The sequence below is a fragment of the Andrographis paniculata genome, unplaced genomic scaffold (assembly GCF_009805555.1).
Source record: "Andrographis paniculata isolate CXL003 unplaced genomic scaffold, ASM980555v1 Contig9END, whole genome shotgun sequence".
NCBI lineage: Eukaryota > Viridiplantae > Streptophyta > Magnoliopsida > Lamiales > Acanthaceae > Andrographis > Andrographis paniculata.
In genome coordinates this window covers 529,811-553,583 of record NW_026137639.1, presented here as the reverse complement: position 1 = coordinate 553,583, position 23,773 = coordinate 529,811, and the positions used below count along the sequence as shown (strand labels likewise).

General features: G+C 34.4%; 3 protein-coding genes across 9 annotated transcripts; all 3 read left to right on the top strand.

The window, feature by feature from the left end:
• The first annotated feature begins 1,150 nt into the window (after positions 1-1,150).
• LOC127244323 (3-ketoacyl CoA thiolase 1, peroxisomal-like) lies at positions 1,151-5,285 on the top strand. Of its 2 annotated transcripts, none has more exons than XM_051264808.1 (15): positions 1,151-1,280; positions 1,389-1,564; positions 2,006-2,082; positions 2,190-2,274; positions 2,397-2,523; positions 2,618-2,716; positions 2,791-2,858; positions 2,941-3,048; positions 3,143-3,220; positions 3,308-3,440; positions 3,527-3,623; positions 3,802-3,925; positions 4,035-4,143; positions 4,399-4,482; positions 5,034-5,285. In XM_051264808.1, the coding sequence occupies exons 2-15, from the start codon at positions 1,472-1,474 to the stop codon at positions 5,144-5,146; spliced, it is 1,395 nt and encodes a 464-aa protein (XP_051120765.1). In that variant the 5' UTR covers positions 1,151-1,280; positions 1,389-1,471; the 3' UTR covers positions 5,147-5,285. The 2 variants fall into 2 exon arrangements, with proteins under 2 accessions (XP_051120765.1, XP_051120766.1); XM_051264809.1 differs by having other exon boundaries at positions 1,187-1,274.
• A 547-nt stretch (positions 5,286-5,832) lies between these two features.
• On the top strand, positions 5,833-13,321 carry LOC127244104 (sterol 3-beta-glucosyltransferase UGT80A2-like). Of its 4 annotated transcripts, none has more exons than XM_051264437.1 (15): positions 5,833-6,198; positions 6,382-6,551; positions 7,268-7,504; positions 7,656-7,767; positions 7,894-8,064; positions 9,613-9,676; positions 9,814-9,871; positions 9,965-10,142; positions 10,366-10,496; positions 10,959-11,061; positions 11,170-11,246; positions 11,681-11,728; positions 11,820-11,969; positions 12,814-12,983; positions 13,088-13,321. In XM_051264437.1, the coding sequence occupies exons 1-14, from the start codon at positions 6,033-6,035 to the stop codon at positions 12,979-12,981; spliced, it is 1,833 nt and encodes a 610-aa protein (XP_051120394.1). In that variant the 5' UTR covers positions 5,833-6,032; the 3' UTR covers positions 12,982-12,983; positions 13,088-13,321. The 4 variants fall into 4 exon arrangements, with proteins under 4 accessions (XP_051120394.1, XP_051120395.1, XP_051120392.1 ...); XM_051264438.1 differs by having other exon boundaries at positions 13,077-13,321; XM_051264435.1 differs by having other exon boundaries at positions 12,814-13,321.
• A 3,576-nt stretch (positions 13,322-16,897) lies between these two features.
• On the top strand, positions 16,898-22,374 carry LOC127244105 (probable pectate lyase 8). Of its 3 annotated transcripts, none has more exons than XM_051264440.1 (8): positions 16,898-17,027; positions 17,141-17,312; positions 17,596-17,649; positions 18,205-18,279; positions 20,407-21,049; positions 21,123-21,226; positions 21,316-21,454; positions 21,527-22,373. In XM_051264440.1, the coding sequence occupies exons 2-8, from the start codon at positions 17,227-17,229 to the stop codon at positions 21,749-21,751; spliced, it is 1,326 nt and encodes a 441-aa protein (XP_051120397.1). In that variant the 5' UTR covers positions 16,898-17,027; positions 17,141-17,226; the 3' UTR covers positions 21,752-22,373. The 3 variants fall into 3 exon arrangements, with proteins under 3 accessions (XP_051120397.1, XP_051120398.1, XP_051120399.1); XM_051264441.1 differs by having other exon boundaries at positions 16,900-17,023; XM_051264442.1 differs by lacking the exon at positions 16,898-17,027 and having other exon boundaries at positions 17,092-17,312; positions 18,208-18,279; positions 21,527-22,374.
• The last annotated feature ends 1,399 nt before the right edge of the window (positions 22,375-23,773 follow it).

The following is a 23,773-nucleotide window of genomic DNA, read 5'->3' as shown; positions in this document are numbered from 1 at the left end:
AGTCAATTTTACATATTACATCTAGATTATTTATCTAAAATCCACAACCCGCATAATTCATTTCATTATTATTTTACTTCAATATATTAATAGAGGTATGGATCCAAATATCTTTGCCAGTTGTCCATATTTGTGAACAGATTTGTAGACAATGCTATCTTGGTTCAATAAATTGCACATGTTATTTTGCATATATTTAAGTGCTTAAAATAGTTGAATATAGATTATATATGATCATTTTGAAATTACTTTCTGCAATTACTGTTGGATTGAATAAATTAATTAATGGCTGGGATTATATTCAAAAGCACTTTCTTATTGATGATGCACATGGTTCAGTATCACTTAGAATTACAATCCTTAGGTATGATCGGATCTTGCTATAGCCGGTCCGACAATGTGTATTTTAATCAGGCATTGGGTTTGGCTGGATCCGATTCATTTCCGATTTATTTTAATTTCTTTAAAACACTAAATTAAATATTTATTTTTTATATTATATTCCCTCCGTCCCAAATATCCTGTCTGCTGCACTGTATTTTAGGAGGAGTGTAATTAGTAGATAATTAATAATATATTAGTAAAAATAATTATCCTATTAATTAAAATTAGAAAAAATTAAAAAATTTAAAATAAGATTAAAGTGTGTAATCATTTAAAACTAGGTATGTAGGACGGACAGAAACGACAACATGGACATGGTATTTGGGACGGAGGGAATATTAAAAATTAATTTATATTTAAAACATTACATCATTTATATTTTTTATTTATATTTCATAAAAAAAATTATTTTAATTTAAAATTTTTATTTATATCATATTAAATATTTATTAAAATTCACTATTCAAAATATAAAAAATTATATTTAATTTGATGTTTTTATAAATGAAACGCATATTTAACCGTGATGTTTAAAAATAAAATAAAATAACGCCAAACACCCAAAATTGGTGTCTAAACGAGCCAAAACTCCGAACCAACATACATACCTGTAAAATCCAATGACAAACATATCAGCCCTGTACAGCAGAATAGTCTAGATGGATCCACACCGTTGATATATGGGCCCTAACACATTTCTGCCGTTGATCTATTACTGTGGTGTCCCCGCCAGGGTTCGTGTGATCGTGTAGCTCCAAATAAAGAGCCAATCAGCCGCCTTATCCTTTCACATGTATACCCACCCTCGTCCTCGTGGAAAACATGAAGAAAAACCATGGAATGCTTTTCGCATTGCAGTGAGATGACCGCACTTTCTCCGTCCACTCAACGTCAACGTTGCCTACTCTCTTCCTTTCAATTTCCTGAAAATTGCAGCTATCCTGCTTTTTTTTTTTTCATTGATATCTCCACTCTATATATTGACTGAGTTTGTGGTTTTGTAGAGAAACGAAGCTTGGGAATCGGAGCGATATTTTGGTCGATAAGTGGAGATACGCGTGCCTAATAGGAACGGCTTTGGTGAAGTATGGAGAAAGCTGTTAATCGGCAGAGGATTCTGCTGGAGCACTTGCACCCTGCGACTTCATCTACTCGGCGCATTCCTCAATCTGATCTCTCAGTAAGTTTGCTTTTTTGTTCTCTCTTTATGATTTTTGTTTAATTGTGAATTTGTTTTCCATTTTGTGAGAAAAGTATTTGAGCCAATTTTTATGTATTGTATCTGAATCAACCATAGTGCAAACTTGATCAAAGAAGCTAATGATATACTTATATCTTATAATATGATATGATCGTTTGCTATAAACAGATGGATAGTGAAAATTACATGTACTTCGTTTTGCTTTTGTGTTTTGCGCCTTTTTTTTTTTTTGGAGATTTTTGAGGTGAAAATGAGCATACTATAAGAACTTTTTGCATATAACCGTTATTAAGTGATTCAGAAACCTTGTGATTATTCGAAGAACCACTCCATGATTTCCAGCATCAAACCGTTTCAAAATCCTTGAAAATGCTTTCAGAGCTTTGCTTCGGTTTTCTTATGCATTATTTTGTTTGACAGTCTGCAATATGCTCGGCTTCAGATAGTTCTGCTTATCCCAGAAAAGCTGCTTTCGATGATGATATTGTCATTGTGGCGTAAGTTGCTTAACGATTTGGATACCCGATATTGTTCATACTGCCATATAGAACTTAATGGTTTCCAAGCATCTGAGTCTCTGTGACAACCATTACATGTCTTGCAGAGCTTATCGAACTCCCATTTGCAAATCCAAGCGAGGGGGATTTAAGGATACACTTCCAGACGACTTGCTTGCCTCTGTACTGAAGGTGAGTTTTGCCACTGGTTACTTGTTTTGCATAAAATTGGAGCCCTTGAAAGAGTTTGTGTCCATTTTTGGTAATCATCAGTTCATCACTTAGCTATGTTCAGTATCCTCTCCTGATTGCAGGCATTGATTGAGAAAACAAATCTCAATCCTGCTGAGGTGGGAGACATAGTTGTGGGAACAGTTCTTGCTCCAGGTTCACTGAGAGCCATTGAGTGCAGGATGGCAGCATTTTATGCTGGTTTTCCTGGTATCGTTTCGTCTTTCATACTTTCTTTGCACACTGCGAATGCAGCTGTTCTGAATCCTTTAATTTTCACTGTTGTATAATGTTTTCTTGGCAGATACGGTGCCACTAAGAACAGTCAATAGACAATGTTCATCTGGTCTCCAAGCTGTTGCTGATGTTGCTGCCTTCATACAAGCTGGGTATTATGAGATAGGTAAAATTTGAACCAATTTGCTTTATGTTCAAGATATATTTGTCTCTGATTTATCTAATATAATTTCAATACAGGCATAGCCGCCGGGTTGGAGTCGATGACAGTAGATAGAATGGGTGCTGATAGGACTGTTAACCCAAAAGTATGAATCTTCCTTTTTACTCTTTTACTAAACTCACATGTTGTATTTGCTTACTGATTCAGTCGGCCTGCGGTGTTCACAGGTCGAGAGTTTTGCGCAAGCACGCGACTGTCTTCTTCCAATGGGGATTACTTCTGAAAACGTTGCAGAGCGTTATGGGGTGACCAGGGAAGAACAAGATCAAGCTGCTGTGAGATTCCTCTTCATTTGTCACATGGCAGTGTGGACATATATCGACTCAACTCAGCTAACAATCTAATGCCCTTGTGATATTGTATGAATAGGTCCTTTCCCATCATCGTGCTGCCGCTGCGACTGCATCAGGAAAGTTTAAAGATGAAACCATTCCAGTTTCTACAAAGGTAGAGCCAAGTGTAGAATAATTTCTTGTTTAAAACAGCAATTCATAATGTTTTCCAGGCTCATTGATTATCGTTTTGTTTTTCAAGATTGTAGAACCCAAAAGTGGTGAGGTAAAGCCTGTTATAATCTCTGCTGATGATGGCATTCGTGCAAATGCAAACGTGGGGGATCTTGCTAAGTTGAAGCCTGTATTCAAGAAGAACGGATCCACAACTGCTGGTAGATATTATACGTTAGTAAATATTCGATTTATGACATGCTTATCGTATTGATTTTAACTAGATTTATTCATACGATTTCTCCAGGGAATGCCAGCCAGGTGAGTGATGGTGCTGGAGCTGTTCTTCTGATGAAAAGAAAAACGGCTGTACTAAAAGGGCTTCCAATTCTTGGGATATTCAGGTGAGGTTTTCCTCTATACATTCATTTCAACATTTTTTGATAGTTTATTCCCATTCAAAATGGTTACCAACGAAACCATAAATGCACATACATTTAGGAATAATAATATAAATTGTATTTGTTCATACATTTAGGAATAATAATGTACATTGCATTTGTTCCTAATGAATTAATGCAGGAGCTTCAGTGCTGTGGGCGTGGATCCTAGTGTGATGGGAATTGGCCCGGCAGTTGCTATCCCGGCGGCAGTTAAGTCCGCCGGTCTTGCACTTAGCGACATCGATTTGTTTGAGATAAATGAGGTATTGTACTACTACTCATTCAGTGTTTGAAAATTACCTAAGTTCATTGGAACCAACTCTAGCAGAAGCTGAGACTCCAAATGCTGCTGCAATACAATTCAATTGGCAGGCATTTGCTTCCCAGTATGTGTACTGCTGCAAGAAGCTGAATCTTGATCACGAAAAAGTGAATGTCAATGGAGGAGCAATCGCACTTGGACATCCATTGGGAGCTACAGGTTAGGTGGTAATTCAATTGCAACTATCTTGGAACAATTATAATTGTAATTCTTTTATCCTGCCTAATATAATTAAATTATTGGTCGTAGAATGAATGACTTTAAATTAGTCCACTTGTAGAGTGCACCCGAATGAATATAGGAGGATGATCACATCACATCATAACTCATAACAATCTCTGACAAACTAACTAACTACTTTTAATTAAAGTAAATGTTCATTTGCAATTAATGTTTAATTTGTTGGTGTTTCAGGGACTCGTTGTGTTGCGACGCTGCTACATGAGATGAAACGTCGCGGGAAGGACTGTAGATTTGGCGTCATTTCCATGTGCATAGGTATTTTGTAGAAGCATCTTTTCTTTGTATGTTTTATAAAGCTTTTATATTTGAACCCTTTTTTTTTTTTTAATGAAAATTTTATCTTAAATATAGTGATTAGAGATATCTATATATAGGTATTTATTTTATTTTATTTTATTTTATTTTGGTATAGGAAACTCAGTGAACAAAATATAGGCTCCTTTTAGATACGATCCTAGTTTACATAGAGTATTTTTTAATTTTGGGGTTTAAAAAATATTGTGAACAATACAAAGTCATTATTTAATGTTAGATAAGAAAAAAATAGTCATTTGATATATTTATTTTTGAAAAAAATATATTGAATAGTATTCAATTTAAAAAAAATATTTATATAAACAGTTGATATTTTTGAAAGTTTTGAAAATTTTAAAAATATTAAAATTGTGAATATTTAAGGTGACGTGGGAAAAAAAATTTGGGAAAAAAAAATTAAGTATTTCAACTTTAAAATTTTCTAAATTATTACTGCAAAATAATATCGCATGTAATGTGATGAGTATGGTTGTTGGATATTTGGATGGCAGGGTCGGGTATGGGTGCTGCTGCTGTACTTGAGAGAGGGGATTCTGTGGACGACATGTGCAACGCACGTGTTGCCCGCCGGAACAGCAACTTATTGTCCAAGGATGCAATTTAGACGATGAATTGACATGGGTTCATTTCTATGGATATTGTATTTGTGTTGTACCTTCCGTATTTGGATATTGTGATAATAATAGCAACTTCTGGACGCGTTTTTGGTCCCATCATTAAGGATATGTTTGTTTGCAGATGAAGTTTAATTGATATTATACTTTTTTGTTATTTATTTTCTCCAATGTTTTTAAAGCATATGCTAAAATGATACAAATAATAAATTGACAACACGGTATTAACCATAATCAAACCTTTACAATTATGTTACAGAATAAAGCTGCTAATCTACGTAATGACAGCCCGACCACACTGTTGGCCTCTTTGGAAACGAATCAACGCGCCAAGTCAACACCCTTTATCATCAAAAGGGAAATAGTATAAAAATAAAAATAAAAAGTTATTGGTTCATAAAATACTAGCATCAAATTAATTAATGACGATAAAAGTAATTTTTTCATTTCAAACATTTTGTAATATGCAAAAGTAAAAAATTAAATATTACACTTTATTTGTATTTGAGAGGGACAATATTTTTTTAATTGGTAAAAGGTAAATGGTTAAATGATGCATCAACGAAAACGGTCCATTAACGAAGGTGAGAAATCGTCAACAATCAACGCCACGCGCTTATCGGCGCGTTGCGTTACTGCCTAGACGAGATTTTGACTGTACCCCCACATCTGTAACGTGGCTCCGTTTATCCTTCTCTTCCTGGGTCTACCTGTTCTGCTCTATCTCACCTCTACTTCGCGCATACACTCTAATAGGGTGCATTTGGTGCCTGTATAAGGCTTTGATTTTCCCTTTCAGGAGCTATCTGTAGATCTGAATCGGACGGGAGGCCAACGGTAGTGGTGGTGGTGGTGGTGGTGGTGGTGCCGCCAGTCATGGCGAAGGAAGATGAACCGGTGTCGTCGACGAGCTCCGAAGTCATGCTGAAGTCTGAGGAAGTTGCTCCGGAGGCTGCTGCTGAGACTGCGCGGGTTAGTAGCTCCGGCGTCGATTTACAGGTCGGGGAGAAGCTTTCCAATGGCGATGGCGATACCTCCTCTGGTGAGTTAAGCAATTGATGACTTTTAGGGTTGTGGAATCGGAATTTGGAGTAGGATTGAGTTGTAAGTTTCTTTATTGTCTACGATTGAGAATGTCTGTAACCTCGGGATGTGGTTGTGTTGTTATGCGGTTGGATTGGTTGAATCCGCTAACATGGAGTTTGGTTGTGATTGATGTTGGTAGGGCGCGGGAAGCCGGTTCTTCCTAGAGTAAATACGACGCCGCCGGAGATACTGAACGAAAAGCTAAAGCTGCCTGCGGCGCTGGAAAGGTCGAAGACGGAAAGGCAGAACAACATACACGCTGCAGAGGTTGAGCAGATTTTCGATGATCGCATTTCGATACAGCAGAAGGTATAGATCCTCGCTAGTCTCACGGTGTCACTTTTACATTATAGTAATTAATTCTTAATACTAGTTAGAAAAGTTCTGTTACCATATAAATCTTTGATCTTGTTACCATTTGTGAATGTTGAAATTAAAAAGTGCCATGAAAATTGAAATTGGGAACGGATTGCTTTCATCTGTTTTTAGGAACTCTTGTTGAAGAACAAGGACTGCTACATATTTGAAATCACCAAATGAGTAAAGGCACAAAATCCCAATTCACTACTACTATACATGTTCATCGTAATGTGTTGTGGAGATTCTACTCTTCACTTTTTTGTTTAACAGGTTCATCATGTTGTCTTGATAAATAATTTATGTATGTACGTGGTATCCGACATTTGTTCATTATGTCAACTCCAAAGTAATCATCTGCTTGTTCGTGATTACCCTCGCTCAATTCCCACATACTAAACTCTCATCTATTTTAGTATCTATCTTGATATCTCAGCTACAGTCAGAATGTACGTGGCTTTTATTATAGTATTAAAGTTTGTGAATATGCTTTGTAATTCGACATCTTGAATCTTGAACATTGCTATTGTAAATGTAAAATGAAGGCTCTTTGATCACACAAACTTTTTAATTATGGCTGTGTTCGGTGTTGTTCAATTACTACTGTAGCTTAATTTTAAGAACAGCATACATGCCTGGGTTTTCGTTAAATATTTAAAACACTGCAGCTCACATTGTTGAACAGAGTTGCTACTGTTAAAGATGGAACGGTAGAATTTGAAGTTGCAGAAGATGTGGAACCTCGTAGTCCTGGAATTGTTTCAGCAGACTCATATAAGGAATTTGATGAAGAGCCTCTTGATGAAGCAGACCATCTAGATATTCCTCCGTTGCAAATTGTAATGCTCATTGTTGGAACTCGTGGAGATGTCCAACCATTTGTTGCAATTGGAAAGCGATTACAGGTATTTTGGCAATACTGAATTTGATGCAACACTGCCAGTGCATATTAAAATGTAAAGATTACAGATTTTTAGTATATAGAAAATTTCCATGTTCTTACAGTAGTAATTCATTTTTGGTTCTTCTGTTATTAATGAGGATGGTTGCGTGCAGGATTACGGTCATCGTGTTAGATTGGCCACTCATTCCAATTTCAAAGAGTTTGTCATGACAGCTGGATTGGAATTTTATCCTCTTGGTGGAGATCCAAAAGTTCTTGCTGAGTGTATGTTTCTGTTGGCCATTATTTTACTGGAATTTATCTTGTCAACGATTGGAGTCTCAAGGTTTGGTTTTATTCGCTTGAAGTGATGCACCTTAAACTAATAATATCACAATCTCTTTTCTGCAGACATGGTAAAGAACAAAGGATTTTTGCCTTCAGGACCTTCAGAAATACCTGCACAAAGAAATCAGATAAAAGAAATTATATTCTCATTACTTCCAGCGTGCAAAGAACCTGACATGGACACTGGAATTCCCTTTAAAGCAGATGCTATTATTGCTAATCCTCCTGCATATGGTTAGATTATTAACTAACCGAGAATCTTTCATTCATTAAATGTGACCATATCCTACTTGTTGTTGCATGCTTGGATATATAATTTTTCTGGGAATTGGCTTTTGGAAAAAGGCATGATATTGCCCATTGCACCTGTAGAAATTAAGATGGTGAATGAGAGTATATAAGTGTACTGTTTCCTAATGCATACTCAATGATTTCGTGTAAGTTAATCCTGGATGGTTCTGATTTGGTTACTCTTGTACGAATTCTAGGGTCCTTATATTTTTCTGATGGGTTTCTGGAAAATGGTTCTTTGCTCCTCTTTAACTAGTGGCATTTGATAATTATGTCATTTCTTCAATATTCCATATCTTTCGAACTAAGGCATCGTAATATGTCTCATGGAGTCAATTGCATAACACCTGTTCTGTTTATGCAGCAGAACAAGGAGGGTGTGGAATACTATGGTTTACCAGTCGCTTATAATTTATTATTGAGTTCTTATTTTGTTATAGCTGTTATTTTATTTTCAGAAGTTGCTATTTCTACTTTTCAGTAGGGGTATGAGCAGTTTGGGTTTTGAAGGGGGGCAAAATTTGGCACTGTTATGTTTTGGAAATGCCTCGGGATGGAACTTGTTCCTATAATTTGTGCATTGACTCAATTTGGTAAACTAGTATCTCTCCCTGCCGAAGCATGCTTATTTTTTTTTTTTATTTTTAAATTTACTGATGCACAAAGAAAATGTTTCATTATGAATGAACAAGATATCCTGGTATTTGATGTCTACGTTGCAAATCGTCCATCAATGCCCATGATTCATCTATTAGTTTCAATACTGGAGAATGGTTTCAATAATACTCCCTCCGTCCCCTCCGTCCGAGATAATTGTGTCGCATTCTCTTTTTTGGTCCGCTAAATTTATACATAGTCCATTTGTAGTAAACAATTTTATGTACTTACAATTTTATTACCTCTATTTTAACAAATAATAAACAATTTTCCACTACTTTTTCTACTTACCTCACTACTTTATTATTAACTCTTTAATAAATTTTTTATAATACATCCACTTTACTTTTTTACCTATTCCACTTTTACAATATAATATTATTATTTTTTAGTCTTCGTACTTGGGCATTGGGGGCATAAATAGCCGGGACGGAGGGAGTAACATTTACCAATAAGTTCTTGATTTAATAAGTCAAATAATGGTGTGTTTGTTTGGGGTTTGGATTTTGAGTTGGGATTTGAATAGTAAAAATTTTGAATTTGAATAGTTGTATGATGTGATATAAATAGGTGTTGATTTGATGTTTTGAATGTAAAATTGATTTTTAGTATAATATAAAAAATAAAAAATAGACGTTTGATTTGATGTTTTTTGGGGGAAAAAATTCGATGAATAGTGTAAATCCAATCCAATCCCCCAAACAAACACACCCTAAGAGTATTTCATATATGAATATGTTGCCAAATGCCTAGCATGAACTATGAAATCCCTACTGATGAACCAGTAGCTAATGAACTATGAAGTCCCATTTTCTAACCATGAGATCATTGCAGGACATACACATGTTGCAGAGGCACTGAAAATTCCAATTCATATATTTTTTACAATGCCATGGACGTAAGTCTAATGTAGACTATTTGATACTTGAAGAAATACTTGTCATTTTGGTACTGTAGAAGAAAGCTCTGGTTGATCTCTTAAGTCTCTTCATTAATTGCATACTTGTCTTACTAATTCATTTGAATCTATGCCAGGCCAACTAGAGAATTTCCCCATCCATTGTCTCGTGTAAACAAACCAGCTGGGTATCGAGTACGTTAATGATTAAATAAAATTCTTTCATGCTGTATCTCCTGTGGTTTATCATTGCTTATGCTAATATCTTTTAATGGCACAAATTTGCAGTTATCCTATCAGATCGTGGACTCCATGATTTGGCTAGGAATGAGGGACATGATAAATGACGTCAGGAAAAAGAAGTTGAAGCTACGACCAGTCACTTATTTGAGTGGTTCCCAAGGGTCCGAATCAGATATACCACACGGATATATCTGGAGTCCGCATCTTGTCCCAAAACCAAAAGGTGTTCATTTTCCTGGAAAAAGAAGTTTCTTATCTATTATTTTTATTGCACTGTCCCCACCCAGTAAATCTGAGACGCACAAAATTCAGACAATGTTATATATTACTGCTTTCATTTAACTTTTGTTAACTACTGAGTTCTGCATCATTGATAATAAGTGCTAATAATTTCACATTCGTGTTGATAATTTCTAATTGAGCTTTATAGCTATCTCATCTTTCAGATTGGGGACGCAAGGTGGACGTTGTAGGATTTTGCTTCCTTGATCTTGCATCAAACTATGAGCCGCCTGAATCACTTTTGAACTGGCTTAAAGCTGGGCCAAAGCCTATCTATATTGGGTTTGGCAGTCTTGTGAGTATCCTGAGCTCCTTGCATCCCCATAGTAAACCCTATCCATTCATTACAGAAAATGAATTGAGGGAGAGATTCTCATATTTTCTTAAGTGATTTCTGTGAAGAATTGTCATAGAGAATGTTAACATCTTGTCCTTAATGACTAAACATAACCTGACATATACTTAGGTCACATTGGAGTTTGAAATCTAGTTGATTGTGGTAGCTCCTCAAGTTTAGTTATCATTAAAACCCATTAACTTTGGGGAGAGGGGGTCATTATGCTTATCATGGCTCAGAAGAATTTGTAGCAGTCAAAGTTTATACTCATAGGTTGATTGAAAATCTCCATATCCTCATAGAAAATTAGATGTTTTGACATGTTAGTACATTTTCATGAACTGATAGTATACTTTTGTTGTTCTTGTCTTCAAAATATACTCGTCACCAACCATTTCCTTATTTATTTTGTCATTGCAGCCCGTTCAACAGCCTGAGAAAATGACACAGACAATTGTCAAAGCATTGGAAATAACTAAACAGAGAGGAATCATTAACAAAGGATGGGGTGGCCTGGGCAACTGTGAGTATTCCCTTATCTTCTTTTTTATCATTACACAAAGTGCTAATGTTCTTTGGCCACATTTAAATTTGAATATTGACTCAGTCAAAATCTAATACACCTTTCCAGTGGCAGAAGAGAAGGACTTCGTATATCTACTGGATAACTGTCCTCATGATTGGCTTTTCTTGCAGTGCTCTGCTGTGGTCAGTTTTAACTTATATTTTATCCCATTTTTCACTTGGAATATTTATTCTTTCCTGAATGTTTAGACTGTATGAATATAAATTGGAAGTTCAGTATTTTCCTGGATCCTGAACTTGAAATTTTCAAAGACAAATACTATTCCAACTTTTTGGTGGCTCTTTACAGAATAAAAAAATTTCTTTTTGTTGTTGACTCATGAGATCAGTGCTCTAGTTGTGTCGAGTCCTACAGTTTCTTTGATTTTTTCACTTTATAGGCTGGGTTCTATTGGATACTTCGTCCTGGAACTGTTTCATGTTCTTCTAGATGGTATAGTATTAAAGTTCAACGAACACAGGAAAACTGTGTACATGGGTTTGGTCAATTGGGAGCGATTTAAAACACTTGCAACATTATTGAGCTTTGACACGACTGCTTTTGTATCTCTATTCAGGTACACCATGGCGGGGCTGGAACAACGGCAGCTGGCCTTAAAGCTGCGGTAATGATGATGAAAATGAAATCATATTTTGCTTATCTCACATTGATTTTACTAACTACTGTATCCAATTTTATTTCTATTGCCAATACAGTGCCCAACAACAATCATTCCGTTCTTTGGTGACCAACCGTTTTGGGGGGATAGAGTACATGCAAGGGGTGTTGGCCCTCCGCCTATTCCAATAGATGAGTTCTCACTTCCAAAATTGGTTGCCGCAATAAAATTTATGCTCGATCCCAAGGTATTATTAACTTCATGCATGATGCACATATAAGCACCATTTGGAAAACTTAATTGACTAATAAATGTCATTTGATCATTTACTTCTTATATTCTACCTTGTTATTTTTTATAATTTAGTAAGTAGTACTTCATATATTTATTAGATTTATATTTTGTGGAGGGTATGGAGCTGGTCCAACCCTGATTCTCTGGGCCTGCACTCCTTGGAAATGGTGCAAGTCTTGGGTTTAGCCGGATTAATTGCAAATTTCTTTTGAGGAAAAGGAATTATTGTATTATTAATTTTTATGTAGAAGTAGCTAGAACCTTGCATCTTAATGAAACTTTACTGTTTTCAGAATCAATAAGAGTGAATTAGGACTTTTCTAGCTTTGCAAGTATAAACTTTTATACATGTCTTCTACCATCTCTCTCTTGAAAAGAAGAACAAATATAATTATAGTGTTTGTTGTATTTGTCCCCAAATTACTCTTTAAGATTCAATTATGTTAATTTCCATGATTTTAATTATGGAATTAGATTTGGATATCCCGCTTATTAGCTACGGTCAATCCTTATTCGTGTTTTAGAGCTGCTGCAATTTTCTAGTGATTGACTAGTTGTACTCTTGCGGCTAATCTGAACTGATAGAGCTTCACCGATGGACTTATAGATTCTCCAAACCACATTTCTCTGTGTTTGATTTTGTTTGTTTATTTTGCATTCTTGTATCTGATTCTCTCGTTCAAGTATCATCCCCAACACTTTATGTGCGTATATATCTCACTGCAACGTACAAATATGCAATGCAGCTACAAAAAGGTTAGAATGTATAAAAAAATAACGAGGCTTGCTTTATGCAGGTCAAAGAGCGTGCAGTCGAGCTTGCAAAGGCCATGGAGAATGAAGATGGAGTTTCCGGTGCTGTGAAGGCATTCTTCAAACATCTTCCACGTAAGAAACCCGAGTCCATCCTGAGAACTACTCCATCAAAACGTTTCTCCATTCGGGGATGCTTCGGCTGCTCCTAAAGGTCTGCCATCTTTCCCGTGTCTCTCCCATTATGTATATACATTTATTATATGCATTCTTTTTGGTGATGAATTCATGGTCATGTTAGCTTCAGTGTTTTTGCAGGTCTTATTTTTTCTTACTGTGCAAAGAAATCACACACGCAAATAAGCTATATTGTGTTTCATGATACCCGTTTTTGGGCCTATTTGTTGAGTCCTGTTTATAGAATGCTTTTGGGATTTCTTTAGTCTCCAATTAGAAAATTATGACTACCATTGTGTTTTTATTTTGTGTATAATTTTCGAATTTGGATTAATTAATTTTTTATTAAATATGTTATGGAAGTGTTTTGGTGTATTTGATTAGATAGTCTTTTTATGTAGTTTTTCTAAATAAAAAGTATTGGTATCGGTGTTGGATGTGATGCTTCTTTTAGAAGGAGAAAAGACTGATGAATAATGCTAATGAATTTGAAAATATAGTAATAGTCCCGTATTAATTAATTTATTGTCAATATGTTTTAATTTATATTAGGCTTCTAAGTAAATAAAAGGGTGTGTTTTGAAAGTTTTGGATTTGAAATTTGATAAAAAATAATTTTGTAAATATCATTTTGTTTGGGTATATTTTTTTAAATTGAATATGTTGTAAGGTGTATTATTATTGCTAATTGGATGTGTTGGCAATAAGCACAATGAAAATGGAAGTTTGTCAATGATAAAAATTTAAGTGGAACTTTATGGGGTTGATAATTGTTTATGTCACAGTGAAAATCTTCAACCATGTTTACATAAGTTTTTTAAATATTGCGTGGAAGTTTGTCAATCCGCCATTTTTATTTTTATTTTTTCTGATAGAAAAAAAAAATAAAAATATATATATATATATATGAGTGTGGAGGATTGTTGATTAGAATTCCTCTCCATCTTGCTAATTTTTTTGTGTTCAAGCCGCCATTTATGGAGCTTGTTAAATATTTCTTCGTTCAATTTCTATTGTCTTAAAGTATATTGTACGGTTTTTTAGGTGATTGTTTTTTGTTATGATTTGATGTCTTTTTGTTATGATTTGACAAATTTATCTTTAATTGTACGGTAGATATTAAAAGTAATAAATGAATGAAAGGCAAAAATATAAAATTTGTGTTTAAAAAAGAAAATAGAACAATATTAGACGTCACAAATAGAAAAGAAGGATATTAATTTATGGACGGAGAGAGTAATTTTTTATTTAAATATCGAGCCATGCATTTTTTCGTTTTCAATCTATTAGCGTTGTTCTTTTTAAAGAACTATTCACAATATTCAAATTTCATCCTTACTGGTATATTGTTGTTGGTTTTACATTTGTCATGAATTTTTATATAGGCGGAGGCCAAAAGTCTATTAAGGGTGTGTTTGTTTGGGGGATTTAATAAGATTTCTACTATTCATCCAATTTTTTCCCCCCAAAAACATCAAATCAAACACCTATTTTTCATTTTTTATATTATACTAAAAATCAATTTTACATTCAAAACATCACATCAACACCTATTTATATCACATCATACAACTAATCAAATTCAAAATTTTTACTATTCAAATCCCAACTCAAAATTCAAACCCCCAAACAAACACACCCATAAATAAAAGTTGCAAAGGATTTGTTCGCATAGTTTTTTTTTTTTAAAAAAAAAATGTGACGATTTTTCATAAATATTATTAAAAATTATATAATATATGGCGTCCATTAGTATGCTAATTTAGTTCATTCAGCATCAACACAAGAAGACATCCTCAAGAGTTTGACACGATACACAGAAATTATTGATCAGATAGTTTTTGTTGCAATTTTACTTTAATAATAATATATCCTGATGTAATTTGGAGTTTGTGTAAACAAGTGTGTTTGGTGGACGATTATTAGTCAAAATTTCTAAGGAAAATTAATTAATACCCTTCCACTTGTCTCTCAATAGTGCTGAAACAACACTTGTATTTTTCCACTAATACAACCACCATTAAACCAGAAAAAAAAAAAAAAAAAAAAAAATCCCAGCACATCCTTAGTGTTTGAAATTCTGAGGAATAGGTTTCCACTATATAAAAAAATCCATTTCCTCTAAATTCAGTAACACGTGGTATAATAATTGTGTGTTTGCCTAAACCCATAATTAACAATTTATTTTGGCTTAAATTTTAATATATATTTGTATTTTAATAGTAGTTAAGATAATTTTATTATTGTATTTTAATTTCGTATAATGTTATGGATATGAATAATATAAATTTACTTTTGATGCAAGATTTAATAAATCTTATATTTAAATAATAACTAAGAGGTGTAAATTTATATGTAAAGATGATTTTGTCATTATATTTTAATTCAATGTAGCGATATTAATATAAGAAAATATGAATTTATACTTGCTAAACAGAAGAATTAATACAAGTAATTTTAAGGCTTTAATAAATTTAGAATGTAGATTAATTTGGGATCGAGTCAAATTGTTGTAAAGTAAAGTTTTGTTCAATTGTTCTTAAACAGGTGTAACTGAATCTTGTGATCATCATTAGTATTTGTTCGAAATATTAACTCCATAAAAAGGTTGGGTTATTTAAAAATTTAAAATCGTCTTACATTAATTCTCAAATAATACTTCATCAAATATATATATACATATACACATGTTCTCTCTATTACTAACCTACATAAACATGAAAAAAATAATTTTGATATAATGTATATTATACATTATGCTCTTTAACATTTTATTTTCCATGCTCATCCATGAAATATGACATAAACTTTGGTTCCAAACTAAAATTAACACAACCCAATTAAGAGTAAAATTTTCAATAAAATACATTAATTTTTCTTATAAAATATCATTCATACAAAAAAATTCAAATAAAAAAAAATTTAAACTCAAACTAAACCAAACCAAATATTAAAAACACATTATTTTATTTTTGTTTTTAAAAGATTAATGAGTTTATAAGAGCATCCGAACAAACTTGATTGATATCACTAAAAAATAGAAAATGATTGTTTATATATATATATATATCTATATATACTATAATTTTATTGAATTGCATCAAATTTGTTTTTATCCCCAGTGCAAATTCATTTGCTGCACAACGAAAAATCTATGTTTAGTTCTACTCTTCTTCAGAAAATATTAATTAATAAGTTAGATGCTTTAACATAGGAATTTAAAATTTGCCTAATTATAAGCCCTAATTTCATGACAATAAATACAACTTATAAAACATATACATCTCAACTTTTTTGGTTGCCATGCCTTTTTTTTTTTTTTCTCAATTATTATTATTATTATTATTATTATTATTATTGGTTTTTAAATATAGTTCATTTAATATATCTATTGTAAGAAAATTGGAGTGCCAATGGTTACTAGAACAGACGGTGACTTCGACCGACGCACGCGGTAACCAAATTGTATTCATTGACATATTTTATTGTAATAAAATAGTAATGTAATATTATAAATGTAAAATAAATTTTTTATTATATAATTTATTTTAGCGAAACAGTTATGAGTACTGTGACACAACCAAAAATACATCATATTTTAACTATTTTTAGTGATGTTGTGGGATGTGGCCCGGCACGTGACCCACCGACACCAGTCGGTCAGCTTGAACCGATGCAGTTTTATGGTCATACGTTCGCTGTGAAAAACATTTAAAAAAATTATATTTTTACACAGGTTACAATATAAATTTAACTAAATAGTGGACAAATACATTCTTGCAGATTAGTAAAATAATTCCATAAATTTATGTGATTTTTTACTTTTTCATTTTATTTATTTATTTTTAATGAAAGAAGAGAATAATTACTGAATCATTACTTTTATTATTATTATTATTTACAGGAAGTGTCAGAACATAGGAAAGCATTACTACGTGTAGTATGACGGAAAATTAGGAAGGTAACAAGTAGGGAATCTGGACCGTTGATTTATTGTGGGGTCCACATACATTAGTGGTGTAGATGTATCCGGATCTCGGCGCCAGGGACCTCTAATGATTGACGCGCCGGTTATGTGTACGTACGTACGCTTTTATTTCTCTACTTCCCGTCTCTTATAAAAGGCTCTGGCGCTGTGGCGTTCGGTTAACACATTAGTTACATTTTCCTCTCCGCATTAATTCATACGTACAGAGTCATTTAAGTTGCACTCGCGGAGAGGCTATACAGTGGCGTTTGGGGGAGTTGGAGGAGCGTTCGTTAGGCGACGTCATCGATCAATGGCGGTGGCTTCACCGAGAATTATTGCCCTACCTGCATTCCTAGCTGTTCTGATGTTCGTTAATGAATTTGCACTGACAGCGAGGTAAGTTAGTTGCATTAAAATTAATTTGGTTACGGTTTGGAGCTAGCGACGAGTTCGTTGGAGGAGTGTGTGGTTTTGGTTGAAGAGATTCGTTTGATTTCGATTCAGTTCGCACATAAGCGTGCTCGACGGCTCTATAGAATCTGGTAGAATTTGGATTATAATTTAGAATTAACTGCAGCATTGCAAGAAACTTCTTCAATTACTGCTGTAAGATCATGTATGTGTGAATAGTAATACTCTGCACCGAAATGAAGATCTTAAATTTTAATGTGTTTTGCAGCGGCGAAGAGAGCAGGCAGTTGCGGAGTTTGATGAACTCAACCATGGCGGAAAGGTTAGCAAATCCGTATTTCGTTTCTCCCGGTAAATTGACTTACACGTTAGGCACAGCACTCAGCACCGTGCGACATGCTTGCTTATGAAATATTTCAAAAATTACTCGAGTGGATCTGAAAGATGATAGTTAATTCTGTTGCTTATTTTTTGATCTTTTGATCATCACTGAGGTTCAATTCACGCAATCATTCATCATTATTTTGACTCAATTGTCCCCTACCCAAAAATATAATCTTATTCTATAAAAATTCACATATTAACATCTGCAAACGTCTCAATAAACATTTTTAAACACAGTACAAATTGATTTTTGGCTCTAACTGCATTTTGCAACATTAATTTTTAGTTTTAAAAGGTTAAGAGTGAATACTGCGACCTGTTCTCAGAAATGGTAACTAATTTTGGAAAATCCACCTCACCTATGGAGAAATTATAATTTAGAAAGAGTAAAATATTTCACTTCATTGTACCTCTAACTGAAAGTAAACTCATATATTTTTGGCATGTATTAATGTTTTCTATGATAGTAAATCACGGTTTCTTGAATCTACAGCAGAGGTGAAACAGCAAAATTTAATCACAGAGACACCGTGGACGATCCGGAAGTTATAGCTGCCGATGTTGATATGTAAGTCTGCATTTTTCATCTCATCTCTGGGATATAAGATTCCGCGGTGAAATTACAACTCCTTGATTTAAAAAAACAATGATCACCCAGAAATCATGTGTCTCCAATTAATGATAATATTGGGTGTAGCAAACAAAACTGAAAGGAAGCCTCACGTGACCCGTACATCCTTTCGCAGAACTCCATTAATGCTTTGCATTCCCCACCTACTCAAATCTATTAGCAAAATTCTCTTTGCGTGATCGCCACAGACACCTTTTTGTTATCCTGGAGTGTTCAGATTATGCTTCTTCAAAATCCATTCTCCGCTACGTATTTCCTATTCATGTTTAAGAGCTGTTTTCTGCATATATAACATGAAATTATATGCCCAGTGAATAATTAGGTTAATACGCATGTTCTATGTGCCGTCCGGCCTTTGATTAACTCCTTTCTATAGTTATTCTAAGGTATGACTGTAACCTCTGCATTTAATCGTTTTTTTTCATTTGTTCTGAGTATGAATTTGCATTGATGATGCATCATTGATTTTGTCTGCACAGTCTGAAAACATGAGTTCTTGTTATCATAGTGTCCAAGTAATAAGGGCTTCTTATTTACCCCCTGTCGAACTTGACTATATAAAATTTTATGCGCTGGCAGATTAAGCACATGCCTCTGTTGTGAGATCTGTGCATACCGCATTAACTTTATTGCTCTTTTCCCTCTCTTGTCAATAACTTGTGTGTCTTTATTTGCCAAATACTGTGTTTGTTCAATTTTGGACTTCTCTCTGTTCACAACGGTAGTTGCCCTCCTTATCTCTATGTAGATCCTCTATTTATCAAAATTGAAAAAGTTATTTTTTTTATTTTATTTTTTATCTCTACTGTGCCCCTAGTCGTGAGTAGATAGATGGATACATTATCCAATAGGACTTCAAGAATTGAACTTTATGGGGAGGTGAGAATGAACTCTTTTTTTATCTAAATTGCTGAGTTTCTATTTGTTTAATTTGGATAATCCAATTGGAGTAACTGAAGTCTTGTTGTAGCATTTATAGTTGAGAAGATGGGGAAGAACAGATAAGGATAGTGTATGCCGAACTCCATTAAAGACAAGTGATTGGAGGGTAGTTCACAGAAATATATATATATTAGTATTATTGCTTCTCTCCACACAGGCTGGCAATAATGCCAACCTTCAAGAGAAGCCAGATCTATCCACATTCCGGCAGATCTGAAAGATGAATGATATATATATATATATATATTATACGTGTATATCATATTTATACATACTGACACTGCCATGAGACCATCCCCCAATTTAATTGACATCTGCCTAGTGTGGAGTTCCCTCCACCGACGCCTTGTAGTTGTAGTTAGAATTTTATTAATTGCCCCCTACCACTTGCACTTATTCCTCAACTGCACATTCACCCAACATCGCGATCACCCACTTTCCGTATTGTCCGTAGTCCTTTCTAGTCATATGCATCTTCCTCACCCCTGTCCTAAATTTACAGCTTGGCTTTTTTACACTAAACTAGTGCCCTCCCCTGCACCAGATACATTGAATTTAATAGATTAATTTTGTCCTAGTTTACTGTAAAACTCATGATTTTATATGGTGTGTCTTTCGTTTGGACAATTGAAATATGTCACATAATTTATTTCGCCTACATTTTTGTGCTTGGACTTATTTGGTATCTGCATTCTTGTAGTTTCTAAGTGAATAATAATGGAATAGAGGAGATTTGAAGCCGTGTTGAAGGGGCTAAATAGTAAATAATTGACTAGTGTGATATGCTTTCAAATTAAATTATATATTATTGTATTTGTATTATATGTGATCTAGGGTCCTAGTTGTCTGTTTATTTTTTTTGAATCTCGATTGTGCTCTATGTATTATTTTATTTGGACACTTGATCTTGATCGATATGCTTACTCTTGAATCTTGATCAATGTTATTTGGACAAGTATTGTACCCGAACCGTATACTCAGCACAATAACAGCGACTTCATTCTCTAATACTTAGTATATAAATATAATAATCAAGCGGTTATTACTTATCATACATAAAAAGTTATTCGACCTTAAACTATGCGACACTTGTAACAATGGGTTTGATAATTTATTTTACAGGATTATCCGTAACAGCACCGAAAGACGAAGATTAGGATTCTTTTCATGCGGGGTGGGAAACCCCATCGACGACTGCTGGAGATGCGACCGCAACTGGATCCGCAACCGCCGCCGCCTGGCCGACTGCTCCATCGGCTTCGGCCGCAACGCCGTCGGCGGGCGCGACGGCCGATACTACGTGGTCACCGATCCCGGCGACGACGACCCCGTGAACCCCCGCCCGGGCACTCTCCGGCACGCCGTGATCCAGGACCGCCCCCTCTGGATCGTTTTCAAACGCGACATGGTCATAATCCTAAAGCAGGAGCTCATCATGAACAGCTTCAAGACCATCGACGGCCGCGGCGCCAACGTCCACATCGCCAACGGCGCCTGCATCACCATCCAGTTCGTGACCAACATAATCATCCACGGCCTCCACATCCACGACTGCAAGCGCACCGGGAACGCCATGGTCAGGAGCTCGCCTTCTCACTACGGCTGGCGGACGATCGCCGACGGCGATGGGATCTCCATCTTCGGTTCGAGCCATATCTGGATCGACCACAACTCTCTGTCCAGCTGCACTGATGGCCTCATCGATGCTATCATGGGATCAACTGCCATCACCATTTCAAATAATTACTTCACTCATCATAACGAGGTAATGCAATGCAATTACTATTTTATTCCCCTGCCAACATTTTTTGATCTCTCTTTATTTAATTTTGCTGTAGGTTATGCTATTGGGGCACAGTGACACGTACGCCAGAGACAGGATCATGCAGGTCACCATTGCCTACAATCACTTCGGCGAAGGCCTGATACAGAGAATGCCAAGGTAATATATAATACATACATTCATTATAGTACTAATTTGCAACATATATAAATAATCAGTATTATTCCTTAAATGTGAAAATATTGCAGATGCAGGCATGGATATTTCCACGTGGTGAACAATGACTACACTCACTGGGAGATGTATGCCATTGGCGGCAGCGCTAATCCCACCATCAACAGCCAGGGTAACAGATACCTAGCCCCGACAAACCCCTACGCCAAAGAGGTCTGCCCAAACTGCATCAATTAATAATTATTATTATTATTATTATTGGGTTAATAATAATTGACATGGCAGGTAACCAAGAGAGTAGTGAATTCGGGCAATGGAAGATGGAGGCACTGGAATTGGAGATCCGACGGCGATCTTATGCTAAATGGAGCCTACTTCACCCCATCGGGGCGCGGCGCCGCCGCCAGCTACGCGAGAGCCTCCAGCCTGGCAGCGAAATCATCTTCCCTTGTGGACATCCTGACCTCCCAAGCTGGCGCTCTAAGCTGCCGCAGAGGTGCCCAGTGCTAAATGAATCAAAGTACTATACACACAAGTAAAAGTGATATATATCATTGTTAAGGTACGTACGTACATCCTTCGAATTTTTGCATTTTCTTAAAAGGATTATTACTTCCTACAACAATAAATTATATATATTACCCCTCTCTCTCTCTCTCTCTCTCTATATATATATATATATATGTAACCCTACTAAAGAAATGCATATAACAAGTCCCGTAAAAGACGGCCTGGTGGTTTGGGGATTGGATGTGTGACCGTGAGGTTACGGATTCAAATCTCTGACGCCTCAGGTCACCTGCCACACATGGTTGGCCTAGTGCGATTTGTGTGTCAGACCTGTAGGTAATTAGATTCACGTCATAAAATAAAAAAAAACAAATGAATATGACAAATGTACATTTTTCTTTCCGTCACCTGCAATCCAAATCCCCACATCAATTGCTACTGTTATTAAACATATATATATTTCATTTCATCCAATCCCATCCCTGTAATTAATGCTGATGTTCATGCATACATATACATTGTTCAACACAGTCAATGTATGGGCAGGGCAGGTGTGTGGCATACTGCAAAACTGAACTGAACATAAGAAGAAGTTGTACCCTTTTCAATTCTGCCCTTGCCCATCGTTCTTTGTAGTACTAATTTGTGCCCTTTATTCCTGTCTTCAAAATTCAATTCCTTTCTCTCTGTGTCTCCTTTAATCGCACTAATATATTTACATAAGATGTGAATGCCAAATAATATAAAATAAAATAATAGTCACAACATTAAATTACCTAGTGGAAATATTTAAATAAGTTTGATATTTAAAAAAAAAAAAAAAAAAAGAATGAATATTTTGTAAAAGTTGCCAATATTTTTAATATTTATTTTTTACTATAATTGAAAGAAAAAATTGAATATGACATATAAAAATGATACAAATACTTAGTTGAATTGGGATGGAGGTCTGTGGATGTGAAATTTTAAATTAATTTTTAGTATATTATGAATTTGTTTTTTTTTAAAAAAAAAATTGATATTGTAACTTGATATTTCTAAAGAATAATAGAAAATCTACAAAAATCTCTAACAAACATTTTTTTTTCTTAACAATAAAAGAAAAAGTACTACAGGCCCTAGATCATGGGCTCATTATTGCTATCTATTTATTTCTTGCTCAATAAATTGGGCTTCCTGGGTCAACTTTTAGTAAGAAGGCGAAACCCGGGCTTCAATCTAACTCTGCAATGACACAGCCCACGTTGGATTGATTTAAATTAATATGTTTTTAAAATAATATAATATTATATTAAATAATTATTTTATTTAAAAATTTTTTTATTAAAACTTATTTTTAATTTTTAAAATATTATATCAAATACTTATTTGATATTATATGGACTTACGTTTCTATTACTTTCAAAGATAACCAAATACCACAAAACAAAATCCTTGTTTATTTATTCATCTTTATTTTGACTTTCACTTTAATTTGATTTGTTTGGTGTGGAGGTGGTGAAAAAAAAAAAATTATATATATATATATATAAACAACACGTGCCTAGATTCCATAGATGCCATCACCTCCTGCAATCATGGGCAAAACCTTTTTCATAGCTTTGCTTTGTGGTCTTTTGACTCTTTGTTTATAGGATTCTCATGCAATCATTTGTACCATTCTTCGCACCATCAATTGACTGCATCCTTTGCTGAATTTCCAAAGTATCTCTACACAACTCTAACTTTAATATTAAAATAATATTGTGCACTACAAAGTACCATTTTAAAATTTTGTAATAGATTAAAAATTAATATTTTTTCTATCCACTTTAAAAATTTACATTTATTTTTTTTATATTTAAATATTAATTATCGTATCAAAACGTATTACAAATTAAGAAAAAATGACACATTTCTATTAGTATTTTGTAATACAAATATAATGATATATAAAAAATTATATAAATATAAGTATATTTTTAGTATTAATATAATGGCGTAAAATATAATTGTAAACTTATTAAATAAACTGAATGAGTA

Bases quoted from the DNA above. Each gene is read 5' to 3' on its own strand.
- LOC127244323 (XM_051264808.1), top strand. From the start codon at position 1,472: ATGGAGAAAGCTGTTAATCGGCAGAGGATTCTGCTGGAGCACTTGCAC. The intron at 2,524-2,617 runs GTATCGTTTCGT...TTTTCTTGGCAG, and splicing joins ATTTTATGCTGGTTTTCCTG to ATACGGTGCCACTAAGAACA. The intron at 3,926-4,034 runs GTATTGTACTAC...TTCAATTGGCAG, and splicing joins ATTTGTTTGAGATAAATGAG to GCATTTGCTTCCCAGTATGT.
- LOC127244105 (XM_051264440.1), top strand. From the start codon at position 17,227: ATGGCGGTGGCTTCACCGAGAATTATTGCCCTACCTGCATTCCTAGCT. The intron at 17,313-17,595 runs GTAAGTTAGTTG...TGTGTTTTGCAG, and splicing joins GAATTTGCACTGACAGCGAG to CGGCGAAGAGAGCAGGCAGT. The intron at 18,280-20,406 runs GTAAGTCTGCAT...TTTATTTTACAG, and splicing joins ATAGCTGCCGATGTTGATAT to GATTATCCGTAACAGCACCG.
- LOC127244104 (XM_051264437.1), top strand. From the start codon at position 6,033: ATGGCGAAGGAAGATGAACCGGTGTCGTCGACGAGCTCCGAAGTCATG. The intron at 6,552-7,267 runs GTATAGATCCTC...AAAACACTGCAG, and splicing joins GCATTTCGATACAGCAGAAG to CTCACATTGTTGAACAGAGT. The intron at 11,062-11,169 runs GTGAGTATTCCC...ACACCTTTCCAG, and splicing joins ATGGGGTGGCCTGGGCAACT to TGGCAGAAGAGAAGGACTTC.